Raw genomic sequence first — 27,884 nt, forward strand, 5'->3', positions numbered from 1 at the left:
GTAATGGGAGCTTGAGACCAAAAAGTTTGAGAATCACTGCTCTAAGGATTATAATATATATCCTTAACTTTTCATAGTCTAAGCAATAGTTAATATCATACCACTTGATGTAAAATGTGAGAATTGCAACCATATAGGCCTTGCCCTTGATGCTACAGTGCTATAGTTGTTATATATACTATATAGAGAATTATGTATTATATCTACATATGTAAGCCTCACATGTTATAATTTTTGCTTTGCACAGTCACATTTATTTTAAAGAAATTAAGAAATTATATTTACCCACATATTTATTATTTCTTGTGTCCTTCATTCCTTCCTGAAGAGCTAAAATCCAAGCCGATTTTATTTCCCATCAGTCTGAGAATTTTCTTAGCATTTCTTGTAGTATAGGTCCGTCGATAATGAACCCTCTTAGTTTTCTTTTATCTGAAGATGTTTTTTATTTCTTCATCATTCTTTATGAATATTTTCATTTGATGTAGATTTCAGAGTTGACAGCATTTTTCTTTCAGCATTTCAAAGATATTGTTACCAAGTTTTCTGGCTCCATTATATCTGGTGAGAAGTGAGTGATCGTTTGAATCAATGTTCCCTTATGTATATGTCATTTTTCTTTGCTCTCAAAATTTTCTTTTTCTTTTTGGTTTTAAGCACTTTGAGTACAATGAACTTAGGTAAGATTTTCTATATATTTATCCTGATTGGGCTTAGTTGAGCTTCATGCAACTATAAATTTATGTCTTTCATCAAAACTGGAAAATTTAGGTCATATTTCTTCAAATATTTTTTTCCAATCTCATTTTCTCCCTCTTTTCCTTTGGGAATTCCAATTATACATAATTTGGCCCTGAGGCTCTGTTCATTTTATTATCATCTTCACCCCCAATATCCTCTGTTCTTCAGATTGGATAATTTCTGTTGATTTAAGTTCATTGACTCTTCTTTCATCTCCAATCGGCTGCTAAGCACAACTAGTGACTATTTAAATATTGTATTTTTTAATTCTAAAATTTCTGGTAGTTTTTTAAAATAGTTTCTATTTCTCTGAGATTTCTTATTTATTCATTCATTCAAGTATATTTTCCTTCACATCCTTGAGCATATTATAAAATCTTTGTCTGATAAATCCAACATCTGGGTCATCTGTGGGGGACTGCCACCAATGATTGCTTTTTGAGTTTTGATTTTTGTTCTTGAGTATGAGTTAAATTTTTCCTGTTTCTTCATACATCTAGAGACCTTGGATTGTGTTTTGGACATTGTGAGTGCCATGTTTTAGAGTCTGGATGCTGTTATAGTCCTCTGAAAAGTATTGATTTTTCTTTTTTTCCCTTAAATTTTTTTTAAAATTTATTTTTAGCAAATAATTAACCTGCCTAGACTCAAATCCCAAACGATCTCCCATGAATGGATAGCAGCTGAAATCTCAGTTCAATTTCGTTATCCTTAACTGTGCTGCTGCTTGGAGTATGTCCTGCACATGCTTAGTTCAGGTATCAGATAAAAATTTGGCAGAGTTCATAATCAGAATTTGGAGCTTCCTCTATCTGGCTATCTTCTTCCCGAGATTTCCCACTCGCTTTCCATCTGGAATAGTTTCTTGAATGTTGTCCTATGATTCTTCAAGCAAGTAAAATAGAAGGTTTCTCTTCAAGTTTTGGCTGCCCCATGGATGGGACTTTCCCTCAGGCTAGAAGCTGTAAAAAATAGGAAATTCACTCAGTGTCGGTTCCTTCTTCTAAGGGGTTGCTCTCCAGTGCCTTCAGTGCTTTTTATATTTTGTCCAGAATTTATCTTTGCTTTCTGTAGAAGGTTGGGTCCAATGGAAGCTACTCAGCCAATACCAGAAGTAGAACCCTGCACATAGTTTTTGAATTCATCTCACAAATGCTACTTCCATTTTGAAATTAGAATGAAAAATAAGAAAATAAGGTAGTCTCAATTAGTAAATTTTAAGATGTATTTTGATAATTATATGGCCTAAAACAGTCTCAAAAAGAGTTTCACTGTGCTAAGACACAATGAAATTAGATCTCTGGCTCCTATGACCCTACCATTACAGAATAGATGGCTTTTAGTGGATGGACCTTATGACCATGGAAAAATAAAAAATTCTGAAAATGCTGGCTGGTCTAGTAAAAGAGTCTAGAAGTATAAGGGAAAGCTACTTGGGCTTAGGAGTAGGTAAAAGATATAAACCCAGGATTTTAAGCAGGGATTTTTCAAATGGGATAAGTGCGTGGAAGGTTGGCTCAGCAACAGAATAGAACAGAATAGGAAATAAGGCTTGGGGTATAAGAACTGGAGTAATGAAAGCAGTAAATTAAAGACGTACCACAGCTTAAGATAGATAAAGAAAATCCCAGTGACTCAGGAGAGAAATTATAACAGAATATTGGGAAGGTGGCAATCATTCCTATTACAGAGGATGATGCAGCCTCTATTTTTTTTTTTAACCACCATCCTCACCAAATTCTGGTGAAGTCATATTTCAGGGTGGTGGAAGTGAGACACTAATGGCATTTTAGCCTATTTCTTTAATTATGGCCTAAATTACCATACACTCCTTCTTTAGTCTTATAGGATCAGCTGGTCTGCATGAAAGATCAGAAATGTAGTTTAGCTAAATGTTTTTGTGTCTCTGCAAGATGCTAATGATGCTTCCATCCGAATACATTAATTAATATGGCTCAAGGATTGAGTGAACATGGGACAGAAAGGTTTACATAGTAATTAAAACTGTTAGACATTCGGGAGAGAGAGAGAAAATGCATTATTTGTAAATGGCTAACTGGGCAGGGAGATAAGCTGACCTTGAGTCAGATAATGATTCCTTTTACACTCTTATCCAGGCATAAAATTGTATGTGTCCTTGACCAGAGATGTAAGGCTGAAAGCTTAACTTATTCCCACCCCACCTTTGAGTGGTCTTTCATGTAGATCATTCCAACTTGCCATTATAGGGACTAAGCATCTACCATCGGTTTACACCTTTTTGTGCCAATCGGTTATTTTTTCCATTAAAAATGATATGTCTCCTATATTCTTATAAATATGCTTATTTTTTTCTAAAATGGAAAGGAATATTAGAATAAAAATAATTTTATTGTATGCATTTTAATGTTAAAAGTTATAATTCTGATAAAAGTAAATAAATTCAAATATACCACAGAACTCATACAAATAAAGGCAAAGCAAACAGCAATAAAAAACCTTAATGGGAGAAAAGGACCAATACCAACAATCATATCAATAAATATAAACTATTTGTTTACCCTATAAAGAGTTTATATAAAAAAACTCTAAAATATTTTGTTTAAAGTTAATGAGACACACTTGAAATGTCAGCAATAGACAAAAACTTAAAAGCTAATATCAAGAAAAGAAAAAAAAAAACAAATAAAAAGGCCATTACATAATTTTAACAATACATGTTCCAAAAATTTCTAAGAAAAATGAGTTAAACAATGAAATGTAATCTATCAGAGACTTCAACCCTTACAAAATCTGTGTGGGACGGGATATAAATAGAGTCAAATAAAATTACAATAAATTATTTAAAAGAGAGATCCTGTTCTTCAGGTAATCCTTATTCTTTTACACTGTTCCTTTTGAGAATTTGATTACATATATAGGATCTGTCTCCAGATACAATTTGCCAAAAATTTCAGGTATTCAAGAACTTCCTGAAGCTACATTACCATCCCTTAGTACACATTAGGATAATAATGGCTAACATTTGTAAGTTAGCACATTCCCAAGTGCGAGGTATTATACTAAATACTTTATATGCATTTTAATTTAATTCTTATAACATCTTTATAAGGTAGGTACTACTTTTACCCTCAAACAGCCTATGAGATCAATACTGTCATTATTTCCATTTTACAGATCAGGAGAGTGACGCTTAGATGTACTGTTACTTGTGCAATGCCATACAGCCAATGAGCAGGAGAGATGGGATTTATTTAGATCATTATCTCTCTGATCCCAGGTTTCCAGCTCTTAATCACTATGATATACTGTCTCTCACTAAGGTCTTTTCACATTAATTAAAAAATCAATATACCTGAAAAAGAGATATAAACATATCCCAAAGTATATCCAATCCCATTTTTTATTTATATCACCCTCATTGCAAAAGAGAATTTGAAGTAGTTACAGAGATACACACAGAATAAAAAATAAACATAGGAATGTGCGGGGGTGGGGGTAAGAAAGTGAGATGAAACTAGAGGTAGACCCAGAAACAAAAATGAGTATCATAAGGTCATCTACGATTGATATAAAGGTGAGTCACATATTTGTCTCTGAACAACATAGTAGCCAAGGAAAAGAAGAATTTAATCAATAATGTTTTACCTAGTACTGAATTGGAGGAAAAGATCTTTTCTAGGGAACACTGATTGTATGGACAATATCCTTAACAACATAATACAGTAGAGACTTTAAGATAAATGTTTCTTACAAGAATTTCGTACATATTTCTTGACGTGGGCCAAAGCATAATGTCACAGTATATGTTGGGAAAGAATTCTATCCAGGGTACAATGCAGTCTCAGAATACAACTCTATAATTAACTGGATTGGGCAGAGGAGAAGATATGGAATAGACAGGGAAATGGACAGACTGTACATACCTCAGGTAATTTTTCCAGCAATTAAGCCTTTGAATTTAACAGTTGATAGTAAATTTTTTCTAACAAGAACCGGGAGTACAGAAATTCTACATTGTTTAGTAGGCCACATTCGTATGCATGGACAATCAAGCAGAGGGTAAAACTGATAATTTCTTATGGAGGTTAGGGGGCCTGAAGAGGACAGATATCTGAATTTTAGACTTTCCACCAAAGGGAGTGTAAAGATAATATCTACCTATATGTAGAGATAATGTGTAATTCGCACTGATGTGTAAATATGTAGTATTTGAGACATGGCTGGAATCCAAACGGAAAAATTTTCTTTGTTTTTGTTAAATAAGAATGTTGCTATAATATAGCGATATTATGGAAAGTTGCCAAAGCAGTACTTGAGAAAACATATTGCTCTTAATACCTTTATTAGTTTACAAAATAATAAATTAAGTATCTATATAAGAACATAGATATGGAACAAAGTAACAAAAATTAAAAAATGAAAGAGCAGAAATAAACTATTCAAATTGACAATAACTAATATTTAAAACGCAAGTTAGAGTTGCTACTTTGAAAAAGAACCAAATCACGGCACTGGTCTAGTTGCTAAAAGAATAAAATTAAATTTAAAAGAATTCAGATAGAGAGTTATTTCTAAATTTTATTCTGGAGATGGAGGAGAAGGGACCAAATTGAGGTCATAAAAAGGGGGAACATTAGAGTTATGCCTTTAAAGTTGGGTAAGATAAGGACAAACAGGAATAGAGCACTGGGAGGGAAAAACATTCCTGGAAGATGAAACGGCCTAAGGATATACAGACAGGGAAGCATACTGTGTGCCATTTAGAAATAAGGTAGGTAAGATTGGTTGAGACAAATCATGGAGGATCTCATTATCACCAAATATGTAGAAGAAGGAAGGAAGAATAAAGAGAAAAACAGACTGAAGTCTGAACTTTAAGGAAACTCTCTGAGAGACAGCAAGAAACAAGGTCAGTTTGAAAGTGGAGGATATAAATGCTCAACAGACATTTGTTGATTGAATAAAAGAAATGGCCATGACTATATGTTGTTATAGAAGTCAAAACACAAAAATGAGCCTAGTGATTTTACAAAGAGAATGTGAAAGCAAGATGATGTACTATTTGAATAAAGAAGTTTATACCCTAATTAGGAAGACCAAGAACTACAGAACATATAATACAAATAATCGAGTAGCTCATATTATATTTACCTTTATAGGTGTGTATTTGAACATGTTTCTTTGTAGTGTTCCTAGAGAATTCTGAATCCATGTACCTTTTAAATTTAATACCTTTCATATGATAGCGAGGGAAAGGTATTTGAAATAATTCTGGAGGAGTTATCAGATGAACTTCCCTCCTGAGACTGGCAACTTAACTCTATTCAGAGAATTTTCTGTATCAGAGTGAGTAAAACCAAACTTATAAAGTTGCTAGGTATTCAGAAAAGAAGCTCTTTAAATTCAACCACATCTGTGTATGCTTTATCACTAGACAACAAGAGGTATGGATTCTATGGTGATGTTATCACGCTATGAAAAGATGCTGTTGCTACACCCAAAGGTTATGCACCACAACAACAGTGAGTGTATTATTCTTAACACTGAAACTGAAGCCAGAGTTAGCTAAAATATTTAACTTTTAGGAAGTAAAAGTTTAGAAGTTGAATAAAATAATTTTCTGGGGAGATTAATGGGTTGAAAGTGAGTCTGTCTATCTGTCTCTCTCTCTCCTCTATTTCTATTTCTATATTGTTATTTCTACTGATACATGTTTAAAAAATAAAGGTAACATCTCCACGTAAACTTAAAGGACAAGTTAATTACCATGCATTTAATTAACTTTAGTAGGACTATATTAAGGATAATAACAATATAGAAGTCTAAAAATATTTCAGAAGACTGTTCTGTTTAAGACACTATCTTGTTTATCTTCAGTGAATAGGCAATGATGCCACATTAAAGCAAGCTTGGATGTATGCATAAGCCCAATGAGCCCAACACCACTCTGGAAGCATAGATGAGGAACTCAGCCTGCGATGGGCTATGAGCCAATATCCATACATCTATGCCCCACATCCAATGCCATACATACACTGGGACACTGATTCATCACTCAACCACATTGTCAATCAACAACAGTAGAAACATTCATGGTTTTCTGTTAATAGGTTAACACTGGTTTTTGTTTACTGGCCCAAAGTATAAGGAAAGGGAGAAGCAAGGCATTTATAAATTTAGTTACATGACTAGCTGTTTCAAATGTGTCATAGGGACTTCATATTATGGGGTGAAGTAACATTTTCTAAACCTTTATACAAATAAACACCCCTTTACCAATATGACATCTTAACGTTGCTAACCCAAATACGAATAGACATGATGCGGTAAGTTTGTTTAACGGCAATACTGTCACTCTTACTGATGAAATCTTCAGTTGTTAGTATGGCTTTGTATATTAGACTATTTGTGATACATTTGTATAAATTCTGGTTTCTATCATTTAATTAGCCTCCAGGGTAGAGGATATAAGTCATAGAATATACAACATGCTCATGATGAGCTTCTTTTTTAAAAAAACCATTGTTTAGTAAGGGCTCAGTTTTGGATACCTTTTAATTTCTTGTGATCATTCTTTCATGCTCAAAAATGTACCTGACATTCAGAATGCTTTCTAAAGAATTATAAAATTTCCATTAAAATATGGTTCATAGGATGAAGATTTGAGTTAGATTTTCAAGTATAAATTTAAGAAATATACTTACCTTTGATTCGAGGTAGACATTTGCTGATGACATTTTTGTAATTTTGCATATGTAACTAACTAAAGAGATGGCACAAAGAATAAACAGGCTATCGTTAATTAATGCTCGAACAAACACAGTCCATTTCAACTGATTTTCTGGGACATCTCCGTGGACTAGCATTGCACAAGTCAAGTTCACCACTAAAAAGAGAAGGCTTGCCAATATAAAGCCCAAATGCAACAGAATTCTGAAAGAAAAAAATGAGTTTATTAGATGTTTAAAAAACTAAGAGAAATTAAACTTAATACTGAATTAGTGTGTACTTACTTTAAGTACAATAATTCCTTCAGTTTAAACTGCTTGTAATTTAATTTAATACAAATTTAATAACTACTCAGAGTTACTTGGGATATTTTTGTCATTATGAAATTAGTATCTAAGCCATTTAAAAATGGCATGAGATTCTAAAGCACTAATTTAAAAATAATCTCATGTGGACTTGAATTCAGTTGTCTCTACCAGGAAGAATAATATTGGACTATTTTAACATTAATTCAAATAATCCTGAATTTTTCATTTTCGTAACTGCTGAGCACATTTTCACTGACCTTTCCATTCTAAGAATTATCAGGTTTTTATAATTTGCTTGGAAAATTAATATACAGTATATAAATTTAAATTGATCACTAATATTAACTTTAAGAGGTAAGGGAAATGTGTTTTAAACAATGTTCAGTTTTATGAACATCTGATTATCTATAGCAAACATTTCTTTCAAACAAGACTAAAGAGGAACATAGGGACAATATACGTAGAGTTTCACACACTCATCAATACCTCATCTTCTTATAAAGTTGCGTATTTACTATGCATACAGAACTACTCCCAAAGTAAAATGCTTAACCACTTCCCCCTAAAAAATATTGGACCACCTCTAATTTTTAAACTCTTCAGGTAAGGTGTGGCTGTCTGTATCAAGTAGCCGGAACAGCTTCCTGTATGAAAGTAATCCTAGTTCAAATACATTTATACCCCAAATTAACATGATCTAGAAATTTATTTGCCATTCTAATATCTTCCATTTTGGTCACTTTCAATAGTGGGAATCATAAAGTGTTGTTTGCCTTTGGGAGTAATTTACACAAGGAAAAATTGAAGGTAATGTGTAATCTGTAACAAGAAATCTTTATTAAGTATACATGCAAAGTACAAAGATTTTAGTTTGAGAAGTTTAGATCCTAATATTCTCTCAGATTAAATAATAAAAATAATAATTATATACTTTGAAACCCAAAATGGACCTTGAAATTATCCATGCATCCAGGGGATTATAGTAGTTTAGGAAACAAAAGTACCGAGAGGTTAGATGAGTTGCATAGCTGGCAAGTTTGTGGGAGAATTGGTCTGAAACCCAAGGCTTCTGATTCCCAGGTTTAGCGATCTCATTTCTGAGGTGAATCAGTACTGAAATATTACTTATTTCATGGAACTGTACTATACATTCTCACTCTAAACAGCATAATCTATCTTGAGTATTTGTGGACCCTATGAAACAGTACTAAAACATCTGACATCTGAAGTGGGCCAGTGACAGAGCAGCAAAAAAAGGTGTTTGGCAGCAATACTGCTGAAGGGGAATGAACAGATTACTCAATTCACTTCCTATGAACTAATCTAACTACTTGATCTTCTATAAAACTGCTAAGGCATCCTCAACTACAAAGCCCTTCTACCTTGGGAAGTGTACTGTGAAAAAAAATATAGATCTTGCTACTCATGAAACTTACTTGTGTTTGTCAAGTTCAGTTGCACATCTGACTTTACATATAACCTATAAAGAGAGTACAGAAAGAAAGTTTTGAAAACACGTGTAATATAGTATTCTTAAATTTGTTTTGATTTTGTGTTTCAAAGTGATACAACAAATAATAATAGGTAGCAAGTAAAACTCAAAAGTTAACAGTTGAACTACGCTGGAGAAAACATAGGCAGATTTCCAAAGGTTTAATACAATAAATTAATAACTTTCTATGGTATAATCTTAAATTTCTACATTTTTAAACAATTAATTCAGTTTAAACATTTATTGAACTTATTTTTTACATTGGAGTATAGTTGATTAACAATGTTGTGTTAGTTTCAGGTGTACAGCAAAGTGATTCAGTTATACATTTACATGTATCTATTCTTTTTCAAATTCTTTTCCCATTTAGATAATTACAGAATATCAATCAGAGTTCCCTGTGCTATACAGTAGGTCCTTGTTGGTTATCCATTTTAAATATAGCAGTGTGTACATGTCAATCCCAAACTCCCTAACTATCCCTCCCTGCTACCCTTCCCCTTGGTAACCATAAGTTCATTCTCTAAGTCTGTGAGTCTGTTTCTGTTTTGCAAATAAGTCAGGCAATGGGAAGGATGGCTTGCCACCTATTCTAAACTTCATTATATCACTCATATTTTGTCTTAAAATGGAACAACTTACTTAAATATGAATATGGGTGAGTGTTCTCCAAATATTATTTACCCCTAAGATGAAATAAAATAGTAAAAAGAAAGAAGGGAACAAAAAATGAACACAAAGATGAGATCATATTTAGTGAACTTACTTTCTTCATAAAGCCTTGCAAAAGGCAGGTCCTCAAATATCTGATGAATAAAGTTAATCAGGTAGGTTAAGTAGAATTTGAAATAAACATGGTAACTTCTGAAAACATACTGTGGAAGGTCTCAATTCCTAACTGGTGAATATGGACTTTATTATTTAGATAATGGGAAGATATGGAGGGTTTTTATGTAAGCACTCCAAATCACAGAATTTCATTAATCTGGCATCAACGTAAGGCAACTGCAGAGAAACTTCAGACTAGAAGTAGAAAGACTAATTACAAGACTACTGAAATAGAGTATAAACTTTGAGCGGGGGGTGGGGGGGCCTGGAAAGAAAGAGGCAAGTACAGAACATATAAAGGAAAACAGTGTAAGTACTCAATAACTTACTGATTCTATTCAAACAGCTACTGAGCACACACTATAAAGGGTACCATGGATTCATACATACAGTAACTGGTTCTGCCCTCAAGGAGCTCAGTATATGGAAGAAAGAGATAAACCAACTATTTTGAAACATTATGTCATCAATGCAAAAGATGCTACCACAACAGCTAAGAAGGAGGATAGACTAATTCAGTGCAGGAAATGGTGAGAGGTAAGGGGAAAGAGGAGAGACTGTGTAAAGGGTCAGGTAGGCAGGACTTAGAGAAGTCACATTTGAGTCAAGTTATGAAGGATAAATGAGTGTTAGACAGGTAAAGGCTCAGGCAGAGATAGCAGCCTGTGCATCTACTCATATCTATTGTACTTTGGTGAACAAGCTAGATGTGATAGATGATTTTAAAATACTACCCTCTTAATCTCAAATTGTACCACTTAAATCATCCTCAGATACATCTGTTTTCTTTGTCTTTACTACTATATAGCTTTTTAATTGGTCTCTCTGCTTCCATTCTTAACTCCATCTGTATCTTTAGAAGATAACTATTCATTTTGCTATTTTTCCTTTATTCTCGCCTCTCTACATGTTTTATTTTTACCTAAAAGTTGTACTAAAATATATATGACATAAAACTACAATTTAACCAGTTTTTAAGTGTACAGTTTCATTGCACTGAGTACATTCACATTGTTGTGCAACCATCACCACCACCCATCTCCAAAACTTTTTCATCCTCCCAAATTGAAACTCCGTATCCATCTAACAATAACTCCTTATTCCTCTCCCCTCCAGCCTCTGGCAACCACCATTCTAATTGCTGTCTCTATGAATTTGGCTACTCTAGGTACCTCATATAAGGGAAATTACACAATATTTGTCCTTTTGTGACTGGCTTTCTTCACTCAGCATAATGTCTTCAAGGTTCATCCATGACATCACACATGTGGATGTGTCAGAATTTCCTTCCTTTTAAGGCTGAATAATATTCCATTTTATGTATATGTCAAATCTTGTTTAAACATTCATCCACTGATGTTCACCTGAGCAGCTTCTACCTTTTGGATACTGTGAATAATGTTGCTATAAACATGTCCTATACGTGAACATGTTCTATATATGATTTAAAAAATCATTTGAGAGTAAGTTGCATATGTGATGCCCCTTTACCTCTAAATATTTCAATGTATACTTCCTTAAAAAAGAAATTCTCTTATATAACCAGTATGATTAAAAAAATCATAAAATTGATACTGATAAAATACTATTATCTAATCTGCAGACCTTACTCAGATTTTGCCATTTGATTCCCAAAATGCCATTTATGGGAGGGAAAAATCCAAGATTATACATTACACATAGATTTCATGTATACTTAATTCCTTAATTGCCATTTTTCCCCTTTGTCTTTCATGATATTCAGTTTTAAAGAGTTCAGACCAGTGATTTTGTAGAATGCTTCTTACTGGGTTTATCAGATATTTCCTCATGATTAGATTCAGAATTTGCGTTTTGGTAGGAATACCACAGAAATCATGGTGCTGCATTCTTCTCAGTGCATTATATCATGAGGTTCATGGTGTTGATTTGTCCCATTACTGTGAGGTTAACTTTGATCATTGGTTAAGATGGTATCTACCAGGTTTCTCCACAGTTAAGTTACTGTTTTTCCCACTGTAATGAGTATCATGTGGAGAGGTATTCAGAGACTAGTAAATATCTTTTATTTGTCAAACTTCCATACGCTAGTTTTAGCATCTATCAATCATTCTTGCCTGAATAAATTATTACTATGATGGAACACCTTCTTTTAAAAAAGTAAATCTGATCATACTACTCCAGGAAAAAGCCCATACTCCTTTGATACAGAAAAGGTCTTTTATCACCTAGCTCCACCTTCCCATCATTATATCCTTTTATCCCCATCTTCAATCTTATGGTCTGCTCATTCTGAATTATTTACAACTTTCAAATAAGGGGTTTAATTTCACATCTCCATGCCTCTGTACACGCTTTTACTTTACCTGAAATATGATTTCATGGTCATAGAGCAAATTCCAACTCATCCTTCAATACCTTACTCTGTCATTTTTTATGTTGTCACCTTAAGTGCCTTAAGAAGAGGGAAACCACCCTGTAACCCTGCATTACAAATCATACTTTATGGCATGTGTTTACATTTTTATTCCCCTCTTAAGAGAGACTGTAACTTACTCATATGTATAGCCCCAGTGCCCAGCATGATACCTGGTCCACAGTAGGTTCAGAAAATGTTTGAATAAATGAGCAGTGAATTTAGGTCAAAGCAAGTACTTTGGCATGTTGTTGTGGTGTGGGTGAGTATGGGAAATACAGCACAAGCAGAAACTGAAGGGGAAAGCAGTCGTCCAATCACGGAGACCCTGTATAAAAATGTCAAAGGATTAGACCTTAACTCCCACAAACTCTGTAATATGATTTTATGCTCAAGTGATTTCTTAGGTGACAGTGTAGACAATGGATTAGAATGGCATAAAGAATTCCAGTTAAAAGACTCTTGCATTTGAGTGAGTCCATGCAATCTCATTCTCAGGTTTTGAATCTAAAGAACTGATAGAATGAAAGTCCCACTGACAACAATTTTAAAAAGTCAGGTCATAGAATTGATTCTTAGTTTTAAAATTTATTAGATATAGGCGGAAATAGAGATGGCAGATGAGTTTTGGAATATAAGAAGTAAATCACAATCACCTACAGAGGTGACAGCTGCAACTCAAAGTAGAATATATTTGGGGGAGCAGATGTAGAATGAGAAATCAACCTGTGATATGTTCACATTTATTAGTCAAAATGAAAAAGCCCAAAAAGTGAAGAAAAGAGAGATGACCAAAGGACACAGACTTAAGAATCAGACTGGTCACAGCAGTGGAGTACTTTAGAGGTGAAAGGAAGAAAGTTCAGCCATTGTTAAATTCTGCAAAAAGTCAAGAATAATTAAGAAACAACCATTTGATTGAGGTATCTTGAATAGTTTTCAGCGGAATGACAGGAAAAAATGCAAGGAAGTAAGATGACAAAGGCAGTGAGCACAGATTATATGAGATATATTTGAAGATAGGAGATAAGAAAAGGAAAATTTGTATTGGAAATCATGTATTGGAATATTGCAGGTTTCTGCATGCCGGGTTTTCTACTATGCAAGGGGTTTGCACAGCAAACATCCTTGAAAATTAGAGATAGTGTCTACCTTAGGGTCAGAGGGAAGATCTGTCTTCTGATTCGTATAATATAGAGTACATTTCCCTCCCTGGAGATATTCCAGGGGAGTAAAGTCTTCCTCTCTCTCCTTGGTGAAGATTTGCTTACATTCCAGAGTAGAGATAAGGGCTGTCTGTCTTCCTCATTTTGGGGTTTCTCTCCTGTAACACACCTTGCTTCATACACAGGTAACATCTGGCTCTCATTGTGTTGCCTTACAGGAATTGGGCTTGGGCGCTTGATTCAAAATATTGCTTTGGTTGCTTTTTGTTTTTTTGCCATGAGTAATAAATGGTCTTTTTCTCTGACCCATGGGTCTTCTGTTTTCTGTTGGTATATGCATTATAAAACTGTGGCAGGCTAACCTGTCAGCTTTCAAGTAGGGTAAAATCTCAGATTTTCACAGTTTCTGATTTAATAATCTGTTGATCAAAAATGCACTAGAGGGGGTGAAATGGTAAATGGAGGAGAGTGGGAGTGAGGAAAGGACAGTTCAATTGCTAAAGAAGGCTCTAGGTGAGGCAGGTCAGCCCTGAAAAGGAAAACACATACTATTGAGTCAAGAGGGTAGAAAAGATAGTTGAAGAAAAATTTGGAGGTCTGCACAGAAAATTTTAAATAATCTACAAACTTCTCTTTGCTAGAATAAGAAGTGGGGATGTAGCATAGACACAACATTTTGATGTAGAGAAGATGGATGAGAGAATTTGGCAGATGGATTCTATTCTTTTCTAGTAAAGTAGGAGGCAAGGTCATATCCTGAGAAGGGATGTTAGATTTAAGTCCTTGGAATATGGAAAACATTTGGAACACATGAATAGAAGGGCTATAAAAGATTATATTGAGAAGCAGAGAGGTCCAGTTAAAGTCAGGCAGTTGACAGTATATGTGGTCAGTAAGGGTTCCTAATTTGAAAACTGAAACACTCTAAAAGAAAAAAAGATACCATTATAAAAAGTTCAAATAACTACCTTGCATTTTTCAAGCAAAAATTTAGAACTATTTAGACACGTGGAACTATTGTAGAGAAAGAAAAAGTGGGTGACTGAACCACATCGGCACAGCAAAGTCAAGGGATGAGGAATACTAGACTGACCATAGGTTCTAAATGCAAATGACATCAAAAAGAAGCTAACGGAGTGGGGAAACAAAAGGGGTAAAGTGAGTAAAGGTTAGGATGAGCATAAAAAACATATAAAGGGATGAATTCCATATGTATAAGGGGAAAGAGAAGAAACTGGTTGGAAAGAATTGCTTCATTTTCAAGAGTTGATCCAAGGTGTGGTCATGCTGCTGAGTAGCTCAAATAGAAATGGAGGGTTTTAGAGCTCTGAGAAGCCACTGAATTGAGAGACAGTGGATGCATTATCAATATGGGCTTTGAAGGACATCTATAGATGTTCAAGAGACAGGGACAGGAGAAAGAAAGTGATGACTCATCCAGGAAAGTGGAAGTTATTATTATAGCCAGTGATGACCTAATCAGATGGCATGGGTTTAAGACAGATGATGATGGTATAACATCAGGTGTACTGGGAAACATAAAACAGGCTGACTGTTCTTCCCACAAATTGAGATGGGGTGTTTATGAAGGGTTGTCTGGAAAAAGCTAGAGTTCAGTGAAGGCATTTAAAAGGTTCAAATGAAGAAGAGAATGGGGTAGAAAGTATAATCTAAAAGGTCATGGGATGGGATAAATAATGAGTGTGAGAGGGAGTTGAGCTGAACAAAGAAAGAATTAAAAGTCAGCAGTGGTCCCAGATTTGCAGAATGTTACAATGCATCATGTAAACACAACCAGGTGCTTCAATCACATTGAGATTATAATAAGGTTAAAAATGATGACCTGATATTAGTAGATTCCAAGTATTTTGTAGAATATAGCTAACAGGACATGATGCTAGGTAAACAAAATTAATATAAAAAATGTCAAGCAATTATCATTTGTTAAGATGTTAAGACAGTGAATGATAGTTCATGAAGCACAGTAAACATGTACTTTATGTAGATTTCCAGAAGTTTAGAATGGTAAATAGCATACATGTAAATGATTTGCTGATGCCAATTTATGTCAGAGGGGCCATATCTTTCCAGGTCTTTCTTAGTATCAGAAAAACTGAATAAATGGGTCATTTTATTTTACTTTTTAATTAAACATTTAAGAAAATTGAAGTATATTTGATTATATTAGTTTCAGGTGTACAACATAGTGATTCAAAAAATTTTCATAAATTATACTCCATTTAAAGTTATTATAAAATATTGGCCATATTCCCTGTGTTGTATAATATATCCTTACAATTTATGTACTGTGTACATAGTAGTCTGTACTTCTTAATACCCCTATCTTAATACCCTCTCTTCCCTCTCTCCCCGGTAACCACTAGTTTGTTCTCTATATCCGTGAGTCTGTTTCTGTTTTGTTATATTCATTCATTTTTTAGATTCCACATACAAACAATAACATATGGTATTTGTCTTTCTCTGTCTGACTTATTTTACTGAGCATAATACCCTCCAAGTACATCCATGTTGTTGCAAATGGTAAAATTTCATCCTATTTTTATGGCTGAGTAGTACTCCACTGTATGTGTATACCACATCTTCTTTATCCATTTATCTGTTGATGGACACTTAGGTTGTTTCCATATTTTGGCTATTGTAAATGATGCTGCTATGAACATTGGGGTGCATGTATCTTTTTGAATTAGTGTTTTCACTTTCTTCAGATATAAACCCAAGAGTGGAATTGCTTGATCATATGGTAGCTTTATCTTTAGTTTTTGAGGAAACTCCATACTATATTCCATAGTGGTTGCACCAATTTACACTCCCACCAACACTGTATGAGGGTTCCCTTTTCTCCACATCCTCACCAACATTTATTTGTGGTCTTTTTGATGATAGCCATTCTGACAGGTGTGAGGTGATATTTCAATGTGGTTTTGATTTGCATTTCTCTGATGATTAGTGTCTGTTGGCCATCTATATGTTTTCTATGGAAAAATCTGATTAGGTCTTCTGCCCATATTTTAATCAGGTTGTTTGTTTTTATTGATGTTGAGTTGAATGAGCTGTTTCTATGTTTTGGATATTAATCCCTTATTGGTCATATCTGCAAATATTTTCTCCCATTCAGTAGGTTGTCTTTTTGTTTTGTTTATGGTTTCCTTTGCTATACAAAAGCTTTTATGTTTGATTGGGTCCCATTTGTTTATTTTGGTGTTTGCTTTCTTTGCCTTAGATCCAAAAAATATTGCTATGATTCAGGTTAAAGAATGTTCTGCCTATGTTTTCTTCTAGGAGTTTTATGGCTTCTGGTCTTTAATCCATTTTGAGTTTATTTGTGTATATGGTGTGAGAATATGTTCTAATTTCATTCTTTTACATGTAGCTGTTCATTTTTCCCACACCACTTATTGAAGAGACTTGTCTTTTCCCCATTGTATATTCTTGCCTCTTGTGTCCTAGATTAATTGACCATAAGTGCATGGGTTTAATTCTGGGCTCTTTATTCTGTTCCATTCATCTATAAGTCTGTTTTTGTGCCAGGATAGACTGTTTTGATGTCTTAGCTTTGCAGTATAGTCTGAAGTCAGGAGAATATCTCCAGCTCTGTTCTTCTTTCTCAAGATTACTTTGGCTATTTGGGGTCTTTTGCATTTCCACACAAATTTTAGAATTTAAGTGGGCCATTTTAGAAGGATACTATTCTTTATTCTAAAATTATGAACAATTATATGGGTTGATGGATATCAAATGTTTTTCATCATATAACCTACTTTTTCCCCTACCTACAAACTAGTAGTCCCTAATTTAGAAAACATCAGTTTATAATTTTTGAATTAATGAAGATTTAAAACACTTATCACTAGCAAACATTTTAAAATATTTAAACTATTTATGAGTGATCTGAAATGATTTTGTTATTTTGTAATTCAGACTCTCATTTTTGTCTCCCTATTTAGTTCTTCAAGTAAAGGGAAGAAAGATGAGAGTATGATAAATATATTTTATTTGTGAATGTTATCTAATATAAGTTTAGTTAATACAGGTATCCCAAGATTTGAGGAAGAGTCACCATGGAGCTATATAGCATTTACTGTCTCCCATGGCATTCAGAACCATGCTGCTTGGAGATAGTAGATACTGAAATACCTATAGAATGGGTGCTTTTCTATACAATTTCTTTAAAAAAATTTTTTTTTTGTGGTACGCAGGCCTCTCACTATTGTGGCCTCTCCCATTGCGGAGCACAGGCTCCGGACGTGCAGGCTCAGTGGCCATGGCTCACGGGCCCAGCTGCTCCACAGCATGTGGGATCCCCCCGACCGGGGCATGAACCCGCATCCCCTACATTGGCAGGCAGACTCCCAACCACTGCGCCACCAGGGAAGCCCCTACAATTTCATTTTGTCAAGTCAATTTTCCCATGTTTGTTGATTTGAAATAGAAACTTTATTGGAGAACATATCTATATAAACTTTGGAATTGATGCAAAAATAAATTGGGGTGAACAAAGTCTCTTCCCCATTCTGAATAGATAGGCATATATTTCCAACTATGTAGATTTCTTTCACAGAAGCAGTTTCCTTAGATTCCATCTCAATTTAAGTTCCTATGGAGAGTAGTGCAGCATTCCCAAGCTTGCCCTTGCTAGTGCTGCATATTAAAAAAATGAAGCTTTTGGGCTTCCCTGGTTACGCAGTGGTTGAGAGTCCTCCTGCCAATGCAGGGGACACGGGTTCATGCCCCGATCCGGGAAGATCCCACATGCTGCGGAGCGGCTGTGCCCGTGAGCCATGGCCGCTGAGCCTGCGCGTCCGGAGCCTGTTGCTCCGCAACGGGAGAGGCCACAACAGTGAGAGGCCCGCGTACCGCAAAAAAAATGAAGCTTTTATATGCCTTAGCTATAAGGTGAGTAGCCAGACTTTTCTCAGATGTTCTTGTCCAATGCCTATCCTATATTTCATTTTTTAAAAACTCCTTTTTAAAAATCTTCTCAATATTTTTTCTTTACAGCAGCCTCTTCTTTCTAGGATACAGAGGATACAATCTCTTTCTGTCACTCTCTTAGGATACTAACATCTTTTTTTAAATTTAAAGTTTCTTCTCTTTGCTTAGTCTGTTTTCTCTCAAGTTGCTTAAAAATGATTTTATACAATTAAAGTGGGGTGTTTTGATTTACAATTTAATAAAATTCCAGGTTAATACTGAAGATAAATGTCTAATTGTTCTCAGCTGAAACTCCACTAAAACAATAGCAAAGGGATTTTCTTAAAAGATATAAACCCATAAATGTGAGTAGAATGGGAAAGGATACAGTAACAAAGTGTTGGAAGCTAGAAAGCAGATGGATATGTGTGCAGAAAAGAGTTAATATAGTATGCCTGAGACTGCTATCCTTAGAAAAGCCTGCTTGTAAGGCTGGTACTTGGCTGGCATTTGGGAACTTGGATTTTTGGAAAGATTCTCACCGTTCCCTAAATGATAAATGTATTTCATTGTGCCTAAGCTTCTTGTGCAAACAATATGGTTTATACACAACACCTGCTTTCCTTATGGAAGTCTGGAATTTTGGTGTTGGGCAAAGAGTGCTTACATGACTAAGCCCCAACAAAAAACTTTGGCACTGAATTTCTAATAAGCTTCCTTGGTAAGTAACATTTCACATGTTGTCACAATTCATTATGGAAGGAATGTGGCCCTACTGGGAGAGGACTCTTGGAAGCTTGTTCCTGGTTTCCTCTGGACCTTACTCCATGTGTCGTTTCCCTTTGCTGATTTTACCCTATCCATGAACTGTAACAAACTGTAACCATGAGTATAACAACTCTAAGTCCTTCTAGCAAGTCACTGAGGCTGAGGGTGGTCTTAGGGATCATCAACAAAATGTGATGAATCCCAAGCCAGTAGTGAGGAGGACTGAGAACCAACCTGATAAATATTTCAGAATCTTCAAAAGGTTCAGGAACCAAGAGAACCAAGTACCACTGGAACTGAGAGGTGGAAGTGGCTAAAACAGGGGTAGATAAAAGCTGTTTAAGAGCAGTTAGATCCCTAAATCTCTTTCCCTAGTCCATGCCCTGAAATGCCACTTATTCATTCTGCCAGATATCTGGGTGTTTATTCTCTGAAGAGGCTATTCTGGCCTGGAGTAAGAGTTAGATGGCAGGCACAGTTGATAGTTTTGCACCATTCCAAAAACAGGGAGATTAGTAATGAACACCAAGTAAAGGGATTCTCCCATGCCCAAACCCTCTTCCCTGACTAGGTTCTCAAAGTGTTGTAAACTACACCTTTATTCTCTGAAGGATTAGAATACTTTTCCCCCAGAGAAATCTGAGTGGCCCAAGAGGAAAGACCTAAGTATACCATCATCATAGGTTCCCTAACAAATTGTCCAGCCAGATCACCTAGTGTGCACATGCCTCACCCACATGCTTAGAGCTTCCACTCTTAATTATGAACAGACAGCCAAGGATAACCAGATAGCTCAAAAGTTTTCAATGAAAGATAGAGATCACAACAAACTAATAGAAAAAAGAAAATTATAGAGAAAAAAACTAAACAATGTTATTGTTAATAGAATCAGAGAGATAAAATATTGCATTCATGAAACAAAAACAAGATGCTGTTAATAAAAAAAATTCAGAGGGGAAAAAAAAGAGCTTACAGAAATTAAACAAGCTAGTAGAAATTAAAATGTCAAGAGAAGGGCTAGAAGTTGGGGGAATCTCCCTAAAAAAAGTAGAGACAAAAGACAGATGAAAAATAGGAGAGAAGAGGTAAGAAAAAGATCTGTATGGATGTCCAACATCCAAATGTTAGGAGTTCCAGAAGGAGAGAACAGAAACAAAGGAGGGGAGAAAATCAATGAAAAATTCAAGAATGTTTCTCCAAACTAAAGGATACATGTGACTAAATTAAAAGGGCATGTTCAATGCCCAGCAAAATGGATAGAAAACAGATCCATGTGAAGAGACATCATTTCAGAACACTAGGGTCAAAGAAAAATCTAATAGTTTTCAGTAAAGAAAAAAACAATTCACATAGAAAGGATCAAGAATCAGAATGGCTTTCAAGCTTCAATAACAACACCGGAAGTGGAGCAACACCTTAAAAATCCTCAGGGAAAATTATCTCCAACCTAGAATTCTATAAACTATCAATTAAATATGACAGTAGAGCAAAAAATATTTGACATGAAAAGCCTCCAGAAATTGCTCACCAAGCACCCTTCCTCAAGAAGGCTCTAGAGGATTACTTCACTGAAAAGTATGCAGCAAAGGATTAACTCAGCAGGCCTGAGTTGTCTAAACCCTGCACATTCCACAGAAAGATCTGGCTCTTGCCTAGCTCTTGGAAGATATTTCTGAATCCTTGGAATATCTTGCCTGATAAGAATATCTTTGTTTACCTGGGGCCTTGGGCCATACCAAATAATTTATGCTAACAATGTGATTTATGGTGGCCATGTGACCACCATAATAATTTATGCTAACATGTGATTAATGTGACCCAGGACATTTGGTATCATTTTGACCTTTGAAGAGGTTGGAGACTGAGTAATTAAAGTCTGCCAGGGAGATGCTCCATGCCTATCTGGCTGATCCCCAATAAAAAACCTGGACAGCATGTCTTAGGTAAGCTCTCCTGGTTGGCAATACTTCATAGGTGTTGTCACATATTGTTGCTAGGAGAATAAGCACTGTCCGTAAGACTCTGCTGGGATAGGACAACTGGAAACTTGTCCCAGCTTCTCCTGGACTAAGAGAAACCTTAGAGATTTAATTCAATAACTTAATTTTATAAATAAAGCTGCACTTTAGAGATTAAGTGGATTGTCTAGGAATACACAGGAAATTGAAAGGATTAAAACCCAGGTGTCCTGACTCCTAATTCAAGGCTCATAGGGATCCTGGTTTTCTTTGATACATTTGTACATTTAGATCTTTGATGGTACATAGTTCAAGTTAATTCCTTCATTTTTAGGGTGACAAATACTGCTTTATTAATAGTAGTGTCATATATATGTCACTGCAACTATTTGTTAGCTGCTCAAGATCTGAAGAATTAACATGCCCAAGAAAAATATATTCAGAAACCAAATGATCAGTTTAGTAAAATATAATGATCTAGAAGCAGTTTAACACCTTCATTTTGTGTTATTTTTCAGACTATCAAGTACTTTTACCATACCCTTTACTTAACTAGAAGTGTATATATATATATATATATATATATATATATATATTTTTTTTTTTTTTTTTTTGCGGTATGTGGGCCCCTCACTGTTGTGGCCTCTCCCGTTGCGGAGCACAGGCTCCGGATGTGCAGGCGCAGTGGCCATGGCTCACGGGCCTAGCCACTCCGCGGCACGTGGGATCCTCCCCAACTGCGGCACAAACCCGTGTCCCCCGCATCAGCAGGCGGACTCTCAACCACTGCGCCACCAGGGAAGCCCTTAGAAGTATATTTTTTAAAAAGCATAAATAACTTTTTTTTCAGGAATGAAGTATTAATTTTATAAGGAGGAAAATTTGTGAGCTTTCATTATTGAAAATCACCCTGAAAAATAACAGGTTACTATGGATTGCTCATTAGTTTACTATGCACAGCTCTGAAGAAAATTTAACATATATTAAGGAATATAAAGAATTTATTTCTGAACTAAGAGTCTCATACATTATGGATTTAGAATTGTTAGGAAATTAATCTAAATTGTATTTGGGCTGAAACTGTGCTATCCTTTAAAAAGTTTTTCCAACACAAAATCCCCCATTGTATATTACTGATTTTCATAAAACCTTTCATGCTTTTCAAACTAGGAAGATAGCAGAATTGCTTTTTGTAAAGATAAAGACAGAGAGCCAGAGTCATTGGAGAATATCGTTCTGACAGATAATGGTGGGGAAAAAAAGGGCAGAATGTATCAGAAGAAGTAATAGAATATCCCAAGGGAGAAAAAGGCAGAAGGAACACTGCTTGCTTTCTTTCCATCTAGATTTCTTAAGAACAATAACAGTTTGAACATAATCAGTGATGACGATCATTCACATTAGCTTAAAACCTGCTAATTCCACGGTATGACAGAAAAGTTCCCTAGAGTACACAGTATCACCTCAAACCAGCCTAGGTGGCTTCATTAGCAACTGGACAAAGTCCAACACAATAGCTGAGGAAAGAGCACAAAAGTTGAAGAAAATATTACTTAAGCATTTTTATACTGAGATATTAAAGCTGAAAAAAATTGTAGCATGTGATCAACATGCTAATGAAAAATGGCAGCTGTAATTGGATTTTTGTTAAAAGTTAGAACATACAGATTTGAAATATACAGCTACACCTTATTTCAGAAAGCAGATGATTCTAAATATTTATGTCCTAAACAAACTAAACTTTGGTTTTAACATGATATGTGTAATTTAAAAATTGGCATTCATATCTCAGAGGTAGCATTCACAGATACTGTATTAGATTTCAGAATTAGGTCATAAAGTAAGAAGAGATTTTTTAAAGAAACCCTCAAATTCTAGAAGCTTTATCAGTGTCAGACTATGAGAACTACAGGTGTCTTAGATATCACTGAGACTAACCACTTTACAAATTAAACAACTGGTCCAGAAAAGTAGTGATTTGACAAATATCAATTAGCCAAGTAGAATAGGATTTGGACCAGAACTCATATTCTCAGAATTCTAGTTCAGGACTATTGATGAAATTAAACTACTTAAACAGACTCCTCAACAAAGTTAAAATAAAAAGATAACAAGGACACTTAATTTATAGAAGTTTGTCTTTAGTTAAAACAAGTTAGATGCAAAGTTCTACTTCGCTAAGTTAGAGATTCTGATTTTATTTGTGTGGAGGAAGAGAAGGAAACATTTCTTTTAAACTCCTTTACTTTACCATGAATTTGCCCAACCATCCAAATCATTAAGCATTGATCACACATATTAGGTGCTGAAAAGCATGCAAAATTTCCTTCAAAACACATGTACAATAATGGCTGACCTAAAGCAATGTATATAGTACAGTAGAGCGAGGCAGACATTGATGGTATATCACAAGGGGATGTATGGTACTTTCTTTATATTTGGTCAAACTTAGAACAACATAAACTTCCCATAAATTAAGGTGTAAATTACTCAGAGTTCATTTTAACTAATGTTGATGGGTATTAAATGTAATTTAGCTTTGTTATACGGACATTATAAAGAAAATATGGTGTTGATTTGTTTTATTTCTCTAAGGAAGATAATACAGAAAAAACAAAAGGAAGAGGAGAAGGAAATACAGATTAGTAGCCTATGGGTTGGATCTGTTTCACAAAATGTTTTGTTTGGCTTAACCAGTGTTAGCCTATGGTATTTTTTTTTAAACAATACTTCAATTCCATTATTTAAAAAGTAGATTTCCTATCAAAAAAATCCAAATTTCTTTCCCTTGAAAAATCAGATGATTTGTCAATGTCATCTCACAGCTGGAACTGAATTAATGTAGTGCCCTCTTTAGATATATGCTCTCTAGTACACCATAGTCACTACCATTCCCTATTATCTCTCAGAGGGTAATATCCAGGGCCCTCTAGGCCTTTGAGTTTGGGACCCCTGTTTTAAAGGAAGCTCTTTTTGAGTGAGACACAGAGGATATAGACACAGCAATTAGGAGGCTAACTGCCATAGACTAGGCAATAGATAGATGGTAGTATGCACCAGGCATTGTGGATGGGAAGAAGTGAATGGACTTAAGAGATGTTAGGAGGTAACAGACAGGCTTTGGTAATGGGGTGAATGTGAGGCATGAGAGAGAAGGCAGCATCAATGACTCATAGGTTTCTGAACTATGTAAATACATGGATAGCAGTGCCAGTCACTGAAATGGGGAAGAAAAGAGGAAGGTGAGGTTTTGGGGAAAATAGGGGTAGCATGGGGAGGGAGGAGGAAAGATCCTGAGCTCAGTTGAATATGCTGGATATGGATGTGCTGAATCTGAGGGCTTCAGATATCCTAGAAGAGATGTCAAATAGGTGTAGAATATAGAAAGCGAGAGCTCAGAGTCTGTGTTAGGATCATAGATATGTGTACGTGAGTCATCTGCTTTTAAGTGGTACGATACCAAGAATGTGGATGTAATCACTTGGCAAGAGCAAGGGACCTAGGCTTAGGTCTTGAGAATCTTCAACCTCTGAGGGCAAGACAGAGGCAGATGAGCGTGAAGAGAAGCAAGCAAGGTAGTTAAAAAAAAATCCAGGACAGTGTGCTAGCCAGTGGAAGTGTTATAGAGAAAATTATGGAGTCAATTGCTGCTGAGAGATGAACCTGGGTGAGGACTGAAAAGTGCCTAATGAACTTGTTGATAGGAAGGTCACTGTGAGCCTTAGGCAACAGCTCTTTTGGTAGAGTGATGGGGCAAAGCAGATTAGAGTGGCTGGGGAAGTGAGAAGATGGTGAGTACGTACATGGTCACCCCTGAAGAAATTGGACCATGAAAAAAAAGTATGAGGTAGCTCTTGGTTTTGTTAAGCCTCTTTATTACTATGTTTTCTATTTTATTAATCTCTACATTAATTTTCTTCTGCTTGTTTCCTTTGGGTTTATCTTTTTTTTTTTAACATAAAATTGGATGCTTACTTAACTTGCTAAATTTCAGGCTCTGCTTTTCTAATGTAAACATTTGAAGTTCCAGATTTACTTCTGTGTGCCAGTTTAGCTGCTTCATATAAAGTTCTGATATATAGTATTTTTATTATCATATTCTAAGTATTTTCTAAATTTCATTGTGATTACATCCTTTACCCATGTGTTCATAAGTGTTTAAAATTTTTCTAAATAAACTTTCACACTTTATTTCTGTTACTGAATTCAAAGAGTTATTTGGGGGTGAGAGAACATAGTCTAAGAAATCCCAATTTTTTGAAATTTAATATTAATAGCTAACAATCAACACCATTTGGCAGGTACCACTCTAAAGATTTTATATGAATTATATACTTTACTCCTCATAATGATTCTATGAGGTAAGTACTATTATCATTCTCATTTTTATAAATGAGGAAATAGGCATAGAGAGGTTATGTCATTTACCCACATAACTTTATGAAGTTACACAGAGCTGCTAAGTGACGGGGCTACACTTTTTACATTCTTCCTCACTTTAGGTCTTATTCTCAGATTATATTTCAAACCTCTGCACTGTTTTTGTTTTTGCAGGGGGAATCAATTTCATTGAGGTATAATATATGTATGTGGGTGCACAATTTGATGAGTTTTGTCATACTTTTGCAACCTGTGAAACCACCATTGCAATCAAATACAGAATCTTTCCACACGCACTAAATTTCATCCTGCCCCAGGCCCCAAGCAATAGGTAATCCACTTTTTGTGACTATAGGTTAGTCTGCATTTTCTAAAATTTAATATAAATGTAATGCCATAGTGTGAGCTCATTTTTGTCTGGCTTCTTTCATTCTACATACTGATTTTTTAGATATATCCATGTTGTTTTTATCACTAGCACGTTCCTTTCTTACTGCAAAGTATACTCCTTTGTACGGATATACCATATTTTGTTTATCCCTTTCCTTTTTATGGATATTTGGGTTAATTTCAGTTTTGGGCCATTGTGAATAAAGCTACTAAGAACATTCACATTCAAGTTTTTGTATGGACATATGCTTTTGTTTCTCTTGGGCCTCTAGGACTTCAACAGTTGTTTTATGGCGTTTCACTTTTCAAAAACTGTCCAACTGCTTTCCAAAGTGGTTGTAAAACTATATTCCTATCATCAGGCTATATTTTCTTATTAATACACATCTTTGGCAATACTTGGTATAACCTTTTTTTAGTCTTTCTAGTCAATATTTAATGGTATCTCATTGTTGTAATTTTCATTTTCCTGATTTCTAACGATCATGAGCATCTTTTCATGTGCTTCTTGGCCATGCATACATCTTCTTTTGTGAAGTGTCTTAAAATATTTTGCCCATATTTATTGGATTTTCTTACTGTTGAGTTGTAAGAGTTCTTCATTTATTCTGGATACAAGTACTTTGCCAGATACGTGTGCTGCAAATCATTACCCATTTTGCAAAAAACAAGCTTTTATTTTGATGAAGTCTTGTCAATTTTGGTTCATGCTTTTTGTTTCCTAAGAAATGTCTGGCTCCTACAAAGTAATGAAGATTTTCTTCTACGAGTTTTAGCTTTTACATTTAGGTCTATGATCCATAGCAAGTAGATTTCTAAGTATGGTGTGACGTAAGAATCAGTATTCATTGTTCCCCATACGGATACCCAATTATTTCAGAACCATTTATTGAAAAAAATGTTCGTTTCCTCACTCAATTACCTGGGCACCTTTGTAAAAAGTCTATTGACTATATATGTGTGGGTCTAATTCTGCATTCTCATTTCTTCTCCATTGATCTATATGTCTATCTTTTCCCTAGTATTACAATGTCTCAATTACTATAGCTTTACAGGAAGTCTTGAAATCAGGTAGTGTGATCATCCAACTTTGGTTTTCTTTTTCAAAATTGTTTCCGCTATTCTAAATGCTTTGTATTTCTACATACATTTAAAAATAATCTTGGCAACTGCTACCAAAAAAACCTGCTAATATTTTAATTGGGATTGCATTGAATATATATATCAATTTAGGGGAGAAGTGATATCTTAAAAATAATGGGTCTTCCAGGGTATTCTTTGCCATTTACTTAGGCCTTCTTTAATTTCTCAGTAGTTTTGTAGTTTTCATTGTAAAGATCTTGCACATATATTATTTATTCATAAATATTTTAACTTGGGGTGGGGCACTATCGTAAATGGAATTTTTTTTTTTTTTTTTTGTGGTACGCGGGCCTCTCACTGTTGTGGCCTCTTCCATTGCGGAGCACAGGCTCCGGACACGCAGGCCCAGCGGCCGTGGCTCTCGGGCCCAGCCGCTATGTGGCATGTGGGATCTTCCCGGACCGGGGCACGAACCCGTGTCCCCTGCATCGGCAGGCGGACTCTCAACTACTGCGCTACCAGGGAAGCCCTGGAATTGTTTTAATATTTCTTTTTTCAATTGTTTTCTGCTAGTATATGAAATAGTTTTATCCTGCAAACTTCTTAAATTCACTTATTAGCTCTAGTTGATTTTTGTACGTTCATTAAAATTTTTTCCTCAATCATGTCACCTACAAATAAAGACAATTTTACTTCTTTCTTTCTAATGTTTGTCTTTTTTTCCTTACCTTG

General features: G+C 35.1%; 1 protein-coding gene across 1 annotated transcript in view; it reads right to left on the minus strand.

Moving 5' to 3' along the window:
• Nucleotides 1–27,884, minus strand: part of GPR137C (G protein-coupled receptor 137C) — a 51,790-nt gene that overhangs the window by 11,841 nt on the left and 12,065 nt on the right. Inside the window, exons 2-3 of the mRNA XM_065872596.1 lie at nt 9,197–9,240; nt 7,428–7,656 (exon numbers count right to left, since the gene is read on the minus strand). Of these exons, the coding sequence (XP_065728668.1) occupies nt 7,428–7,656; nt 9,197–9,240 (273 nt within the window). The remainder of the gene's footprint in view (nt 1–7,427; nt 7,657–9,196; nt 9,241–27,884) is intronic.

The sequence above is a fragment of the Phocoena phocoena genome, chromosome 2, assembly GCF_963924675.1.
Source record: "Phocoena phocoena chromosome 2, mPhoPho1.1, whole genome shotgun sequence".
In the NCBI taxonomy this organism is placed as follows: Eukaryota; Metazoa; Chordata; class Mammalia; order Artiodactyla; family Phocoenidae; genus Phocoena; species Phocoena phocoena.